Source organism: Schistocerca nitens, chromosome 1 (genome assembly GCF_023898315.1).
Source record: "Schistocerca nitens isolate TAMUIC-IGC-003100 chromosome 1, iqSchNite1.1, whole genome shotgun sequence".
NCBI lineage: Eukaryota > Metazoa > Arthropoda > Insecta > Orthoptera > Acrididae > Schistocerca > Schistocerca nitens.
In genome coordinates this window covers 1,040,709,690-1,040,727,150 of record NC_064614.1, presented here as the reverse complement: position 1 = coordinate 1,040,727,150, position 17,461 = coordinate 1,040,709,690, and the positions used below count along the sequence as shown (strand labels likewise).

At 36.3% G+C, this 17,461-nt stretch overlaps 1 protein-coding gene across 1 annotated transcript in view; it reads right to left on the bottom strand.

The window, feature by feature from the left end:
• The window catches only part of LOC126196980 (organic cation transporter protein-like), a 107,387-nt gene that overhangs the window by 10,849 nt on the left and 79,077 nt on the right, over positions 1-17,461 (bottom strand). Inside the window, exons 7-8 of the mRNA XM_049934603.1 lie at positions 12,136-12,375; positions 717-931 (exon numbers count right to left, since the gene is read on the bottom strand). Of these exons, the coding sequence (XP_049790560.1) occupies positions 717-931; positions 12,136-12,375 (455 nt within the window). The remainder of the gene's footprint in view (positions 1-716; positions 932-12,135; positions 12,376-17,461) is intronic.

Here is a 17,461-nt window from a genome sequence, read left to right as displayed (position 1 = left end):
CGACCTGCCAGCACTTTCATTTGGGAAGTCACATCATCTTTGTTATATATATATATATATATTCCCCCCCCCCCCCCCCCCCCCAGATAACCCATATTTCAGTTGACCCGAGTTTGGCTAACCGGGCTTTACTGTACATTTGTGCACATCAGGTCAGGTCTAGCAATTAAGAAAAAGTGTGTGTAACCTTGTCTTCATGGGAGCTATAATAATCTGATATGTACTCTGTCAGTAAACGTATATTAAAAATATTCTCAATTTATTTCCAGTTATGTGTGCTTGTGTGCAAAAATTTGGGGCCACTGCATTTGTGACACTTTAAAGTGATTTTCATTGCAGAAAATAAGTACTTTATATTCGCTTTTTATTTATGTGTCCAAGTAGCCATATTTATTTATTCATCCGTCATGACAGAAGTAACAAGAAAAATTTAAAACATGATAAAATTAGATATTTCTGTTTTATCCTTTCAGCACATTTAGGAGAACAGTCTTTATCATCAGATGACGAAATTGATTCAGTTAATGTATGCTACTCTCAGCCATATCAGTATGATACAAATTATGCAAGAAACTGGCATCATAACCCCTCTTTCCAGGCCCTAAACACACACACTCAAGTGATGAAAATAAGAACAAAATGTGCAAGAATCCACACATACAACAGCTTTCTTTTTTCTACATTATTCTGTTAAAAAAATACAGAAAAATACATACTATGAGGCACAAAAAGTGTTAAAAGGAGCGCAGCACCAGCTAGAAGCATTGTTCCACACATCAATGTTTTACGACCCCATCTATTTAGAGTAAACAGTAAAATTATATTTGATGGAAACTCTACTGCTCCCGATATGAAAAAATTTAGATAATCATTTCCTCCAAGATTTGATGTGTTCCATGACAAACCCCAATATGTGCCACTTATGACAAACCTGTAAAAAAAAAAAAGGTAAAGTATGCATGGACATATATACTAGTCACAAGTTGAATCTGAACAATAACATACTGTAATTATGTGGATATGCTCTCTTTATTAATCCACACGTTGGTAAAATGAACTTCTGCCTGCGCAGCTAAATGTAGTTATACATCTACAGCAGAGAGAAGCCTTTCTTCTTGTGAGATTTGTAAATGTTGCCAATATTTAACATTTCAAATCACAATCTGTGTGCGTAACCCACACACTTCACATTCAATTTTAATGACTTCAGTTAAGGCAGCTGAGAACACAAACACAGATACAATCAATATGTAAATATTGAATCAGTGTGGACAGAGAATCATCTACCTCTACCTGATGGGGCACCTCAAAAAATAGTTAAACTACATTATATCTTACAATTTGTATTTTGTTACAATTAAGGCTCTGTTAAATTTGGTGGAGATGCTACATATTCTTCTAGACAGTGCAAAACCTTTTTTCATCTAGTGACAACCCTAGACACAAACTTGCCAAACTATTACTAACATGAGTGTAATAAAAATTCTAGCAGCACATTGGGTTCCCAGTGTTCTTTAGACATGTTTGCCAGGACCCAAACTAACAGTCGGAAAAGCACATTCAACATGCAAATAAAACTCATTATTTACAGAAAATAAAGTTTGCTGACATTACAAATATCTGATTTAATGTCCTTGCTGATAGAAAACACATACAGCCTAGTGATTGATGCAGCAAAACAAAAGAGTCTAAATCATACAGCATTATTTGATGATAAACCTACCAGTGAGGTAAGAATGCTCATCAGAACTTTCCTCAGGTAACAGATAAATGACAACAAAGGCTGCTTGTCATTGGAAATGCCTTGAATCAGAAGACATCCAGATAAGTCAGCCCAACATTCAACATCACAAGAACACTGGGTATCATTCAGCACTTAGCCGGAAAGAGTGCTGGGTGCCACTAATGGAAAACCAAACACTTCAGAAACAAATGTTGAAAATTATAGCCATCGGCATTATTGAATCATGTTCACCTTTAATTCTAGTGAGAAATAATGACTGCAGTGTGCAGTTCTTTGTGGACTATTATGCATCAGTTAGATAATTAATCTCTCCTCTCCCATTGACAAGATCTTGTGTTGTTCAAGGTGAGGAGGCAAATATTTTTATCAGTATCTACTAGTATACTGAAGATACTACTAATCAGAAAATAACTACATCTCATGCTGGGGGTGCAACACAGTGCCACTATGAATGTGTAATGTGCTAATCAACTCAAAAAGGATACTTTTTCCACTTTTCAGGACTACAAGACTCATTAATTCTAAATGTCTATCAGTTTACCTGTTTCTGCTGTCAGTTTCAAGAAAGTAAGTCTTGCAACTTACTCTGAGGATAGCTGGACAGTAAGCAGCTGAAATATCAGTGGAAGAAATTTTATTTGTGCAGCTGCATGCCCAAAATTTAATGGACTATTTATTACACTGTGAAAAGTTGAAAATGCACAAGTAAGTAGATGCTTTATCTGAATTTGTTTGATGTAAGCAGAGTTTTAGCCTGTTTTGTTCAACATAATAATTATAATAGCTTTAACTGATCTGTTAAAATTACATTTTAATAAATCTGAGAGAAAAACTTATGACTGCCAAAAAAGTATACAATTCACAATTTTTAATTCATATATTCAAACTTGAAATTAGAATCTCAATCAGATCAAATTATGGGTAGTTAAATTATTGTCAAACAGTCCTGCTTCACTTCTGTAAGTAGTGTTGTTACACGTGAACTATTAGAATGGAAACAGGAGTCAAATAAGAGTGGGCTAGGAAATATTACTGATTGGAAAGCCTCTTTGAGAAATACAGCAAGAATCCATGGAAGGATATTTGCAACAAAGGGTAGACCTAGAGCTTGTGGTACATGTGATCAAGTTGTTTATATCTGGGATTTTGTCAAGTCACATGAGCAATGCTTCCTCCAGCTTTTCAAGCAAAGTTGTTGTTGAAAGGTGGTCCAGTGCACAGAAACCAACAACTGTTGTGTTATTGCTGCAGTGTTGGGCTTGGCAATGTCATGAAAGAGCAGCACATTTCTGATCAGGTCACTCCATGTTTTAGACCAGCAGGAATCCTGAAGTTGATAAAGAAGATTGCAGCATTAATGGTCAAACATTTCTGAAGGAAATCAACTACTAGACAGCCATAGCTTCATTTTCATCAGTACCCTCTGCCCGTAACCTCTACCCATAACCTGTACCTGATCCTTCATTATTCTACACAGATCAATTTTTTTTTCAGTGCTGTTATGCTGTGTCTAAGTTTCATTAAACATCATGATTTTTACCAAAAGTGTTTCATCTTATTATTTGTCCTTTGTATCAGAGGTGTAAGAAATTTCAATTACAGCATCTTTTTGATCTTCACTCAAAATCAGACATTAGACAGTTTTTACAGTTTCCAACACGCAATTCAACAAAACCATATGTTTTAATTTCACAGAATGGGTATATGATTAGTGAAACTGAACAGTTCAAATTTCTAGGTGTTCAGATAGATAGTAAACTGTCATGGAAAGCCCATGTTCAGGATCTTGTTCAAAGACTTAATGCAGCCACTTTTACTATTTGAATGGTATCTGAAGTGAATGATCATTTGACATGAAAATTAGTCTACTTAGCTTATTTTCATTTGCTTGTACCACATGGTATTATATTTTGGGGTAACTCTTCCCATTCTAAAATGATATTTTTTGCTCGGAAATGGGCAGTTAGGGCAATAAGTGGTGTAAGTTCACGAACCTCTTGTCGCCCCCGGTTCACTGGTCTGGGTATTTTGACATTGGTCTCTCAATATATATATATATTCCTTACTGTCATTTCTTGTTACCAATATTAGCTTATTCCCAAGAATAAGCAGTTTTCACCCAGTTAATACTCGGCAGAAATCAAACTTGCATTTGGATCAGTCTTCCTTAACACTTGTGTAGAAAGGTGTGCAGTATACTGCTGCATCCATTTTCAATAAGCTACCACTCCAATTCAAAAAACTTAGGAGTAATCCACGTGCTTTCAAATCAAAACTGAAGAGTTTCCTCATGATTCACTCCTTCTATTCTGACAAGTTCCTTGAAAAATTAAGCTGATTCTTGTTGTATTGTTGACTGCATTTACTGAAACTTATGGATTGACTATTTTTGGGTTCATAAACATTTTACTTTTCTATTATTACTTTTATGTTGTAATTTCATGTACTGACACGTTCCATGATCTTGGAGATTTGCTCCTCAATTTGGTCCTATGGAACTTGACGTGTAAATAAAATTTTAAAAAATCATAACACAATAACCTATGTCTCCGCACATTGCCAACCCCTTCCAAAAGACTTGACTGCTCACCAACACACCTAAAATGTGACAGAGATTATGAGCACAGTTAAGTGTTGACTGCCTTCATCAAGTTCATAGGCAGTCCTAAGGTTCTGTGCTGTAGTGCCAGTGGGTCATGTAACTGACATGCTCTTGTTCTTTCTTCATTATATCAGTATCTCACTAGGGGTTATGGAAAGTTTCTTTCCCCAAAATGAGGGAGTAAATTGACAAATAAACATCAAATTTAACATTTAAACAATGGAAACTTCAAGTTGGAATATCAACAATGCAAGGGAAAGGTAGATTGCTTCTTACCATGAAGATGACATGTTAAGTTGTAGACAGGTGCAACAAAAAGACTTGCTCATTAGCTTTCAGCCAAAGACTTCATCATAAAAGGATATGCACACACAGTCATACATAAAGCAAGCACCCTCACACACACATGACCACCATCTCTGGCAGCTCGGACCAGATGTGTGCGTGAAGTGTACTCGCTTGTGTGAATGAGTGTGTGTGTGTGTGTGTGTGTGTGTGTGTGTGTGTGTGTGTGTGTGTGTGTGTGTGTGTGTGTGTTTCCTATTGTGAAGACGGCTTTGGCTGAAAGCTAATGTGTAAGTCACAAAGAAATTGCAGACATTGGCTGTGCTGGACCAAGATTCAAACCCGGGTCTCCTACTTAATAGGCAGATGCGCTGACCACTGCATCATCCAGACACAGTGGTCGTTGCAGTTGCACAGACTACCTTAGCAGGCCTCCCGTCAGACCCAAATTCTCAACTTATCCACATGCTGCTAATGTAGAGGCCCTTGCCCATTATCCTCATTATTCATGGCATTTAGCCAATTCCCATAATAGTTCAAGCCTGGTGTACATCTTCACTGAAGAGACCATTGGCCACCCTCACTTTAATTTTATACATGTGGAGTCTGTTCTTTCAGGCAGGTCCAAAAGAACAGACACCACATGTATATAATGTGTAACTACCTTTCTGTTGTGCCTGTCTTCAACTTAATGTGTCATCTTTACGGTAAGTAGCAATCTATCTTTTCCTTATATTGTTAACGTTAACATTCACCTTCATGATAAATTTTATTGTGACACATTTTGCAGCTACATGATGCACCTCTTTTTTGTTTGTTGTGATGTTAATTGAACATGGAGAGAGTGAGGCACCTTGGGAGCAGACTTCCAACCAAAAACCCCTCCCCTCACACACCCAAAAGCCATGAAATTCTACCGTGTCCAGTAGACACTCAATTCAAAGATAATTTATATTTGATTCATCCTTATAATATGACACAAACATGCTTCAGCAACCTTCTCATTCACGTTTTTTGACACAGCTGAAGGACAAACCAACATCTAAAAACTCCATCACATGTATTATTTAAAAACACCGACTAAAACTGGTTAATTGTGAGAGCTCAGCATTTGGTGCTTTATTTTGGTACTGTAGTTGTCTGGATCCATCAGATTTATCTATGATATGCATACATTTTTAATTTTATCGATTACTTTTTTATAACTTGTAACAAAAATGATTTTCTGGCCAGTACATTAACTTTAGGATTTGACACAAGTAACGGAAATACTTGTTGATTAAAGTTATTCTCTTATACACAGTTTATACTTGCACTCTAAGAAGCCTCCCAGCATGGTGGCTGAAGGGAGTGTCTGAACTGATATAAAATGAATAATATGGACCAGTACTGACTGCTTTTTGGTGCACCAACTTAATCCAGCAAACAACATTGTGTTTAATGCATCTAACATATCAATACATATGTTGATTTCAAATATGATTACATATAAGATTTTAGAAATTATTAATGCCCTGTGTCAGTTTGGGTTTCGTAAATGCAGGTAAGTTAAAAACAGTGTTGCCTGCTGCATACTGTAATATCAACACCAAAAATTAATTAAACTTTTATCTACATCCATAGACACATTTTCAGAAATAGAGGACAGTTAAACAGTTTTTATGTAATCACTGATGGAATTCTGTTCTTCACTTTTTAACTGATGTTCAGCTTTCTCTGTCTGCTTCCTTTTGCATAGGTATCAGAGTGAACTGTACAGTTCTGCCATTGCTCTGTACGGCTATTTTATTGTACGTGAATTTTGGATTAAGGCTACACAGTTAGATCAGAAGCACAGGTATTGACATAAACACATTGTACAGTGCACCCTACCAGAGAAACTATTAAAAGATAAGGTACATTATATTTTATATGTAATTTGCTTATAGTTAACTCCACATCTGAATGCCCGCACCATCCCTGTTTCTTTTTTAATTCTAGGAAAAAATTCTACATATTTCTTATTATGTGGCTTCTGCCTATAAATATTGATGTGGGAGGCAGACATCTAAGCAGGCAACAATGTTAATTATTCATTTCCACAAAGTCACATCTTATTATCGAGAGAGCCATTTTAGCGATCTTTGGTGAAACTCAAAATTGTTATGTTCATATAGTTCCAAGAATATTTAAAGAGAGACATCTCTTTAAATAATTATTTCAGCAATCATATCTTCCAAGCAATTATTATTATTATTACTGTATTTATTGCTTTAATTTTTTTATTTGTATGGATGCCACATTGGTGACCATGACAGAACTTGATTGTTGTGTACTAATCCATGTATTATTATCATTTAATGCATAAAATTTTGATTCCAACAATACCAAGTGGATGGAGAGATGCAGTACGGAAGGAAAAGGGACAATTCCAGATGTGCCACATGGCAGCTTCTGTTGATTTAAAAAAAAGTTAAAACTTTCTTTTTATTACTGGCTACTTTTCTGAATAGAGCAGAAGTACTAATTTTTTTCAAAATTTTCTATGTGCAGAACTTCTTTCAGAAAGACAATCTCGGCATCAGTAGCAGCATCTAAGTATACATTCTGAGTGTTCTCAAATTTTCAGATTCAGTTAAATTTGGGTCTGTGAAATTAATAGCATCTACTGTATAACAGTTATGCTACAGCCACTACAGCCACTGCCAATAATAATAATAACAGTAATAATAATAATAAGAAGAAGAAGAAGATGCACAACTTATCTAACAATAGAAATAATTGTTTTTGTGGACACTTTTTTTTTTTTTTTTTTTTTTTTTTTGCCAAATGTACAAGATCCCTCACAGATGTATGTTCACGAACTTATTTCTGGGCTGAAAAATCAGATATTCTTACGCTGCACCCACATAACGACTTGTGCTAACTGTACATTTCCCTTGTTAAATGTTCACTTGTTCATTTGATTTCATCACTCCCTGAATCAAAGGATCTGTTTTTGAAGGCTGCAGTTCCTTGGTGACTAATTTTTCCTGATAATTTACTTTTATGTTCCCAGAATGAGATTTTCACTCTGCAGCACAGTGTGTGCTGATATGAAACTTCCTAGCAGATTAAAGCTGTGTGCCGGATCGAGACTTGAACTCAGGATCTTTCCTTTTTGTGGGCAAGTGCTCTACCGACTGCGTTACTCAAGCATGACTTATGGCCCATCCTCACAGCTATACTTTTCTGTTAGCATTTAAAATAGATTCAACATAGTTTATATTTTCGTTGTGCACAAGAGCTAATTTGTGCAGCACAAACACAGACTGTCATTTGTGGAAATGATTAAACTCAAATAGTAATGTCTACCAACATGGTCGCTTGACTAGAATGCAAATGAGGCACTCAGGTCCATAAGGACTTAAAGCACATGGCCGTCGATCCCATATTTAAGTGAATACCAGAGAAACCAGTGATACAGCTTTTCATGAATTTTCAGATACACAATGTGGGCCTACAGCACAGGCAAACCTGACTCATCATAAGATCGACAGATTTCAGAAGCATGAATAAATACTATAATCTCACAATCAACAGTGATGTGCTTTAGGCCCTAATGATTGTGACTGCCTCAAATGGATTACTGTATGATAAAACTCATAGCTTAATATTCCATAATCCATTCAGAAATCCACAAAATAGGTTTACTGTCAGTACAACTTTAACATATACTGATGTCTGATCTAATTTCACTACATACTGAGTGAATTAGTGTACCTGAGGAATGTGCTATCATCTAGCAGGAATTATGCCAAGTGAATGGGAATAGAAGTCTGCCTCAGTGTGCTACGGCCTGGTGGCACCAACATAAACTTCTAGTTGAGTGGCAAGGGCTAGCTGTGCACATTGTCAACTGTGCACATTGTTTATCAAATCCTTACATATTTAGCCTGTAAGGCAAGCTGCGCATGTGCAAAACCTCCTTAAAATGTGCACAACTAAAGGTGTTCTCTCAACCCTGATACCAAGTGTCATGGAGTCTAGAGCAGCAGTAACGCGGTAGATTTAAGTGCCATATCTTTCAAATTACAGCATCTATGTTTGAAAGCATTCAAAGAAAAAGAAACCAATAAATCCACAAAGTGTCAAAATTTAGGGTGTTCACATGCTCTTGTGCTCTTACACAGTAGCTTCCACTGCTCAACATTGTTGTTTAATCATAGCACAACTAATAATAGTAGTCCTTTGTGTCAGGCTTTGAATAGACAAAGTGCCTCTAATCTGTTACATTTTATAGTTGGATGCCATTACATGGTATCTGGCAACAGTGAGAATATTTCTTAAAAAGATAAGATATATTTATGTGCTAGTGTAGCTAGATAATTAATTTATTTATTTATTAGTGCATTTTAATTTTTATCTAATTAATATTCATAATGGAGTCTAATTCTGATGTTCAGCAATCAGTTATGAATCCCACTATCAGACTGGCGAGATGTTCAGAAAACTCTTAAAAACCTGACAGAAGTGAAGAGTACTGTCCTACAAATGCAAGGACATACTAAATTAGGATTAATAATGCAAATTTAAAAAATTGTACATGCTTAAAACAAATTGTCCATAGTACAAGGGAACTTAGCTATGCAAGTTAATGAAATTGCATGTGGGGGAAACAACTGAACAGATTAGTCATTACCAGCAGTCAATGAAAGAAGAAATTATCAGCTGGTTGCCAGAAAAAGAAGAAAAACTTGACTAGACAATAGAAAATAAATTCCCCCAACCAAGTATGAGGCAGGTTTGCACTCTGTGCATGCGTGAAGGAAATTGACAAATGTAGCAACAAAATTATTTCCACAAAACTTAAACACACAGAAAGAATGCACAAATTAAGAATACAAACCTTAACAATAGAAGTTAGTAATGTAAAAGATTCTGTCATCTAAGAGATCAAAGAATGGTAAAAATGGAAATGTCGTGTGGCTAGGGCCTCCCGTCGGGTAGACCGTTCGCCTGGTGCAGGTCTTTCGAGTTGACGCCACTTCGGCGACCTGCGCGTCGATGGGGATGAAATGATGATGATTGGGACAACATAACACCCAGTCCCTGAGCGGAGAAAATTTCTGACCCAGCCGGGAATCGAACCCGGGCCCCTAGGATTGACAGTCTGTCACACTGACCACTCAGCTACCGGGGCGGACATCAAAGAATGGTGAGAATATGTGGTAAAAGAAGTTACCACAATAGAAAAAGACATAAACAAAATTAATTAGTTGATAGAGAGTGCCAGCTCATGTATTGTTTCAGTAAACAATTCGTCTGGCCCACTGGTACTTCTATGAAGCAGGTTGGACCAGGTACAGAGCTACAGTCTAATGTTGCTACTATACCCAGTACAGATTAGGCACTACCCTTTTCATTGGCAGCACAAAGTTAGAGGCCAATACGGTTCCTCATGGGCAGTTTAGGGTGATGATGCTTGAAAAGAATAGGGTGATGACACCTGAAAAGAAATCCACTCACCTCATGATATCCATTTGGTCATTTAGTGGAATATTTTGTAGCCCACAATTCACCTCTTCTTAGATATAGTTTACATAATATTTTTTAACTGTACCTCTTGAAATATTGTAAGGGAATGAGCAATATACATTTTTATTTATTTATTTATTTTGCCTGATCTGCTTAGGCCATCAGGCCCTCTCTTACGCTGGACCAGAGTTTCATATATACAGTACATTTATTTTATCATAGTTACCTGAGAAACAACAATTTCAATCTGAGTGTCTATAGTGACAATGCAAGTAAATAATACTGACTATGAACCAATAAAATTAATACTGGAAGTACTTTACTACAGCTGCCAGTAATAATAATGATGATGACGATAACAATAATAATGGTATGGCTAGTAAAAACTGAATTTATAGATGTACAAAATACGTAGATATTTTCTGATATAGCAAGTTCTGGGGAAAGAAAATTTAAGGAGGCTTCACCAGCTTTTATCTTCACTTTCAGATTGAAAATCGTGCCATTTCAAAAGATCAAACCAAAACATTCAGAAGTAGATACACACAATCATTGTGTGTGTGTGTTTTTAACAATTCAGCTTGGTACACTAAGTAATTACACCAACTGTTACAGTACTGCAACCTTTGTGTGACATCTTTTATTTTGTCTGTAGAGCAGATTTGTGTAATTCAACAGTCATGATGATAAGTGTTGACCATGTGTGACTATTTTGTTAGTTATATACTCATACATTACAAAGTACAACAATTTCTACATTCCTAGTTACAATGCATAATGCATTCATTTTGTATGTAGGACAAACAAATTTATATGAATATGACAATTCATTGTGAAGTAATTGTTGCTGTTTCCATTCATTAAACAAGAGCTACCAGCATTGTACAAGGAACTCAATGTGTTGTGTTTATGTTGAAGTTCTATGCAAATAACAAATGTGATTCACGTAGTCCTTAGAAGCATTGCAACATCAACATGAAAAAATTAAATAAACTTGTATCTGTGTCCAGAGACACATTTTCAGAGATAGAGGACACAACCAGTTTTTATGCAATCACTGATGGAATTACATTCTTCAATTTTTTTGGTCAATCTTCAGCTTTTACTGTCTGCTTACTTCTTCTTCTGGCATAGGCATCAGAACAAACTGCACAATATCCACCACTGCTCTGTACAGTGGTTTTATTATAGATAATTTTAGATTAAGGCTATAGTGTCAGGTCAGGAGCACAGGCACTGACGCAAACACATTGTATAGTGCACTATACCTGAAAAGCTAATAAAAGGAAGATTAATTGTGTTAAAATTGAGAAATGTACAGCAATCAATCACTGATAATCTGTTTACTGCATAAACATAACAAACAGATTATTAGAAATTGACTGCTGTATGTTTCTCAATTTTAATAAGCACAGTCGCCAAGCAGACCCATTCCATATAGAATCAAACCTAGTAAATTTTATTTTCTGAGTAATTCACTTACAGTCACTTTGTATCTGAGTGCACTCACCATTCCTATCTTTTAAACGTTTAAGGGCAAATCCTACTTATTTGCAGTTATGTGGCTGTCCACATATAAATACTAATGTGGAGACAGGCATCTAAATGGGTAACACTGTCAATTATTCATCTTCATGATATCAGTCTTATTGTTGGGAGAGCCATTTTAGCAAACTTTGCTGAGACGGGGATCTGCTATGTCTCTTAACTTCAAGCATATTTAAAGAATTCATTCAATTGATGTCTCTTTAAATAATTATATCAGTAACCAAGCCTTTTAATGAATTATTATTGTGTTTATTTATTTTTTTACTAACGCAGATGATACAATATGTTGGGAGTGACCAGAAAGCAGTCAATAATCAGTGATAGCATTTGATTGGTACTGATACAGCTAATCCGTCAGTGACCTCTTCTTGCAGTCCTCATATAGTACAAGACACCACTGATAAGTATTACATTCATTGTCTTACTTGAAAATGATTTGCCATGGTTATGTAAAACTTACCACTGGAAAAATATATTTAATGATTTCTTCCTTAAATTGCTGTTTCTCATTAGATCCAGCAGAGATGGCTTTTGAACAGCAGCTCCAGTCCGTGCCTGAATTTTCTCTTCTTGTAGTAATTTGTCCAGGACATCATCTGGAACATCTGCTTTATTCTGCTTGGCTACCTTGAGAATCAAGTGCTTGGCTTCATCAGTTTTGCCTTTTGTGAGTAACCATCGGACTGATTCTGGTATGAACCTTAAAAATTAATTTATTAATATAAATTTACTAATTTCTGCAAAGTTATAATAATGGAAATTTTTAATTGCTATTCTCCAAAAATTTATCAAGATTTTCACATGATTTTTAAATATTGAGTAATAGAAGAATGGTAGCAGGATAGTGTAACCAGAAATTTATGTTTATTTTTAATAGTCACTCTTCCACTAATTATTAAGTTACTAGTTTGGATGAATCTAAGACAATGAATGGTCTACACACAGAACAAAAGTGGCCTGCCATTAATCACAGTTGAGTTGCCAGTGTATATTACAGAAGCAGTTTTATAGCTGCAGTGTGTTTTCACTCATTCAACATCTTCAAGAGTTCCTTCTCATGATGGAGTCTATAGGAAATAACATGTTAAATGAACAAAAAAATAAATTTTTGAATATGCTCTTCCACTGTTTCTGTCTCTTCTGTGGTTTTATTTTAGTGTCCAATTCAGAGTGAGTTTTATTCTCTTTTTTGCATATTTGTCTTTTATATTGGTTGTAGGAAAGTCTGGTAGAGTGTAAATACTCTTATACTTTTGAATTATAGGAGACCACTCACTGAAAATCAAAAGCATTGAGCTGCTGATAGGCACAAAAAAAGAAAGAAAAAAATGTACTTGCTAGCTTTCACAGTAATCCTTTTTTGAGCTAGAGCCACACACACACACACACACACACACACCTATGCCCCTATATTGTGCCAGCTGGACGAACAATGCCAGTGCTGCATTTTGGCAGGTGGACTAGATTGTGGTGGGTGTGGTGTCAAGTGGGGTGGAGATAGAAGGGGAGAGAAGTCAGAGGCAGGGAGAGGGATTGGAGGTGGGTGGCTGCTGGCTTGGAGGAAGGTACTGAGTTTGCTGGCTAAGAATGCAGATGGGAGTGGTGGCAGGTACATGGGCTAGGCTTGTGATGCTCAGTTGTCAGAGACGGTGGGGACATGAATTGGGAGGGAGTGTCAGGTTGGAGGAAGGAGAGAGGATGTGGGAACCATGGGTTTCCAGAGACTGAGGCCAGGATAGTAACAGAAGCAAAGGGTAGTTCCCATCTGTGGAGTTCAGAGAAGCTGATGGTGAAGGAAAGGATCCACACGCCCAGGTTGTGAAGCAGCCATTGAAATTAAGCATGTTATGCTCAGCTGCATGTTGTGCCACCCAGTGGCACAAAGTACTTCTGAGCACATCATGCCACCCAGTGGCACAACATGCAGCTGAGCACAACATGCTCAATTTCAATCTGCTTCACAACCTGGGCCATTTGGATTCTTTCCTCCATCACCAGCTTCTCTGAACTACACAGATGGTAGTTACCCTTGCAACACATGCTAACACACACCAGTATGCATATGCTTGTGCATGCGTGTGTGTGTGTGTGTGTGTGTGTGTGTGTGTGTGTGTGTGTGTGTTTTTAAGCTCAAGAAAGATTACTCTGAAAGTTAACAAGTTTTCTTCTCTTTGGTTGTGCCTACTGATGACTCAACATTTATGCTTCTCAGGGAGTGGTCTCCTTTAATTCAAAAACAATTCAAGAGCATTGACTTTTCTACAGGGGTCATTCTATAAGTCATGGCAACTAAGGTATATCCTGCGATAACACAACATGAGAATTCCAAGATTTGCGCTGGAACCACTATGGCAGTGTGTATCTGAACGCCAACATAAAACAGGCGACATAAAACAGGATTCCTGTACAATAGGTTGTGGTAAAGGTTGAAATGAAGCACACACTTTGTAACTCTGTGTGAATTTATTATGTATGAGTTCAAAAGGATCATAAATGAAGCAACATCAATTACTGTGCTTCAAAATAGTCCGCCAGTGCATACAAACAGCATTTCCAAAGATGGGGAAGGCACTGAATGCCACTTGCATTGCCACTAATGTATGCCACCTGTCGCCGAGATGATCTGAGGCCATTCACCCTGTTTGCAAAATGCCTCTCATGCAGTGGTTTTCTCATTTGTGGGATGTGGTCATAATCACACCCAACTGAGGTGTGGTAAGCAGGGTGGGTGTGGGAGGATCCATCTTGTAACATGGCCAACCTCACAGTGAATGTTTCAGGTAGTGGTACCAAGCCATACTCACATGTGGTTGCAAACTGTCAGTTGATTTTGGTAAAGTCTGCCATGATCTTTTGAATGTATTTACTGTGATTATGGCGATGTCTCATGTTCGCCTAATATACCATAGTTGCCATGACTTATGAAATGACGCTCATATTTTTATCTTTATTGTGTTTTCATCTTACCTCCTCTCAAAATAATGTTCTTCTCTGAAAGATTCAGAGATGATACATTTTTTTTGCTTGTCAAACAAACTTTGAAATTTTGTACTATTAAAGGGGCTAATGTCATTTAAAATCAATAAAGGTAAGATTATTCTCAGTTATCAGAGAAGTTTGATGAGGAATGTGTGCATAACCCTTATATAGCTTTTGGATATAGTCATTTCTACTTATGGAAATATTATTGGCTGCAATTCCAATTTTCATTCACTATAGAATTTCTTGAAAAAAATTTCTGCCATTTGACTGTTAATTGTTCATTTATTTCTCACAAGCATGATTTTGGCTTTGTATCCATGTCAAGTGCATGTTGAAAATGTCTAACCTATCTGAGACATATCACCACCAAAAAACAGATTTCTGGTCTTATAGACCAGCTGTTGTATTACAGGATAGGAGTACAAATCGAAGATACATAATATTATGGCTTACATTGTGTACAATGAGAAACATGAACACCCAGTATGGTGTATTAATAGCTAATATATTCTTGTGACAAGCATTCATCACTTTGGGGTCCACGAACAGAAGAGATGAATGTAGGTTACAGAAATACATTAGCTGTTAAATACATCACACTGTATGTTAATGTTTCTCATTGTGTACAATCAACCAATCAAAACTCCACGTAGGAATATCAACAATGTAGGAAAAGACAGATTCCTATTTACCATAAAGAAGACATGTCAAGTTGCAGAGAGGTACAATTAAAAGACATGTACATAAAGCTTTTGCCCACAGCCTTTATCAGTAAAAGACAGACCAAATCATTCACACATACACACGAGAAAGCCGGAATGCCCGAGATGCTGGAGTTGGTGGTCATGTGTGCATAAGGTGTGCTTGCTTGCGCGTGTGTGTGTGTGTGTGTGTGTGTGTGTGTGTGTGTGTCTGTCTTTTATGGTAATGGCTGTGGACGAAATCTTTAGGGAAGTGTCTTCTAATTGTGCCTGTCTGCAACTTTACTTTGTCTTCTTTACGGTAAGTATCAATCTGTCTTTTCCTTCGCTGTTGATATTCATTGTGCACACTGTCAGTCACATTATATATCTTCGATGTGTACTCATATCCTGTAATAATACAACTAGTCTATAAGACCAGAAATTTGTTTTGACGATGACAACATTTCACAGCCAGGTCAGACATTTTTACCATTTAATCAACATGCACTTGGAAATGGCTACAAAACTGAAATCTTGGTCATGAAAAATAAGTACACAATTAATAGTCAAATGTTGGAAATTTCTTTTTTTAAAAAAAAAATAGTAATATCATAAGTTTCAAGAAGACTCTAAATATTGGGTAAGTAGTACTTGCACATAACAGACACTACAACATATGCTGACAATGGTAAAAGTGAACAAAATGTGCCAAATACCTATCAATAGTAGACAAAATCAAAATACAAATCATAAGAGAGAGAGCATTTTACATGCAGTACAAGCACAGTTGTTACCACATGAGAAATATCTGATGCTGAAGTAGTTGTTAATTAGTCTTCAAAGACAACTTAATAAATAATTGATCCTTTCTGATCTTGTTATATTAGTTCTACACACAATCTGTGATCTCCTTGAGAATTTTCTGTTGACATGAGACAGTTGTTGTGGTGCTGGCTTTAATAATTGGGATCTCCACTTCCTCCTCTAGATACTTTCTCCATTTTTATACAATTAATTACCATGAGGGAACTTCAAAACGTAAGTTACACATTATTATACAGGCCAAGTAATTTTTATTGAATGCTGCATTACATTTCAAAGAGGCACAGATACATGATACTATTTTTCAACTCCTGCCGTGCCACTGCACTGCACACTGTGATGCACTTGTCATCCATACTGTGAGAGAACTGTCTGCAGCAAACCTAGAACATGTATTTTCTTCTGACACCCTACCACTCTTGTTTCCCGGTGTTAGTGTGGGACAACATGTGTGCCTTATTTTTCAAAGTGCCCTTATAATGTGAAAAACATTTTTGTGTTACACTTCCGCTATCTGTTTCACACCAGTGGACTCACAACATTAAACCCAAAGGAAATTTTCCTCTAGCCTGAAACGATTATTCATCAATTTAAGTACACAGTCATGTGCAAATCAAAAGTGACAAACAAATTTAACAAATAGCATATAACATTATTCACCAAAGAAAATATTTTAAGTGGGACTCTCCTCAGTTTATTGAGACAGATATTTCAAGTCTGGATTATATATAAACTAGGGATTAAAGTGTTTTTTTAATTAATGGAAGAACTTTCTGAACTTCCCCATCTATGACACCAATGATCACAGAAAGCTTGTCTGTAGAAACAATACATCAAAATATTGTTGATGGAATTGGAACTTTCATACCATATTACACAAGGTGTTATTGTCAAATTAGAATTAAAATGAGTGGAAGTCCATATGATCACATTAGCTGTTTCTTGTAGCTCATAGCTCATTCAAAGATACAAGACCAGTTTTGCACCTTAACAAAAGTTTTGTAAGTTTATTTAACACAACAGCATTTGACAATACCTATACAGAACAGCATTTCTCATGAAAGTTTTTTACAGTTTTTTAAAAGAGAACATTTATGATTTTTGTTATACTAAGATTGTAATTCTTTTATACAGAAATGCATGTGAGGATTCACCTTTAAGGTGTTAAACAGGTCACAGGTCTTTCAATGGACTACCACAAACAACTAATGTGATCATATGGACTTCCACTCACTTTAATTGTAATGTGATAATAACACTGTGTGTAATATTATGGTATGAAAGCTCCAGTTTTATCAG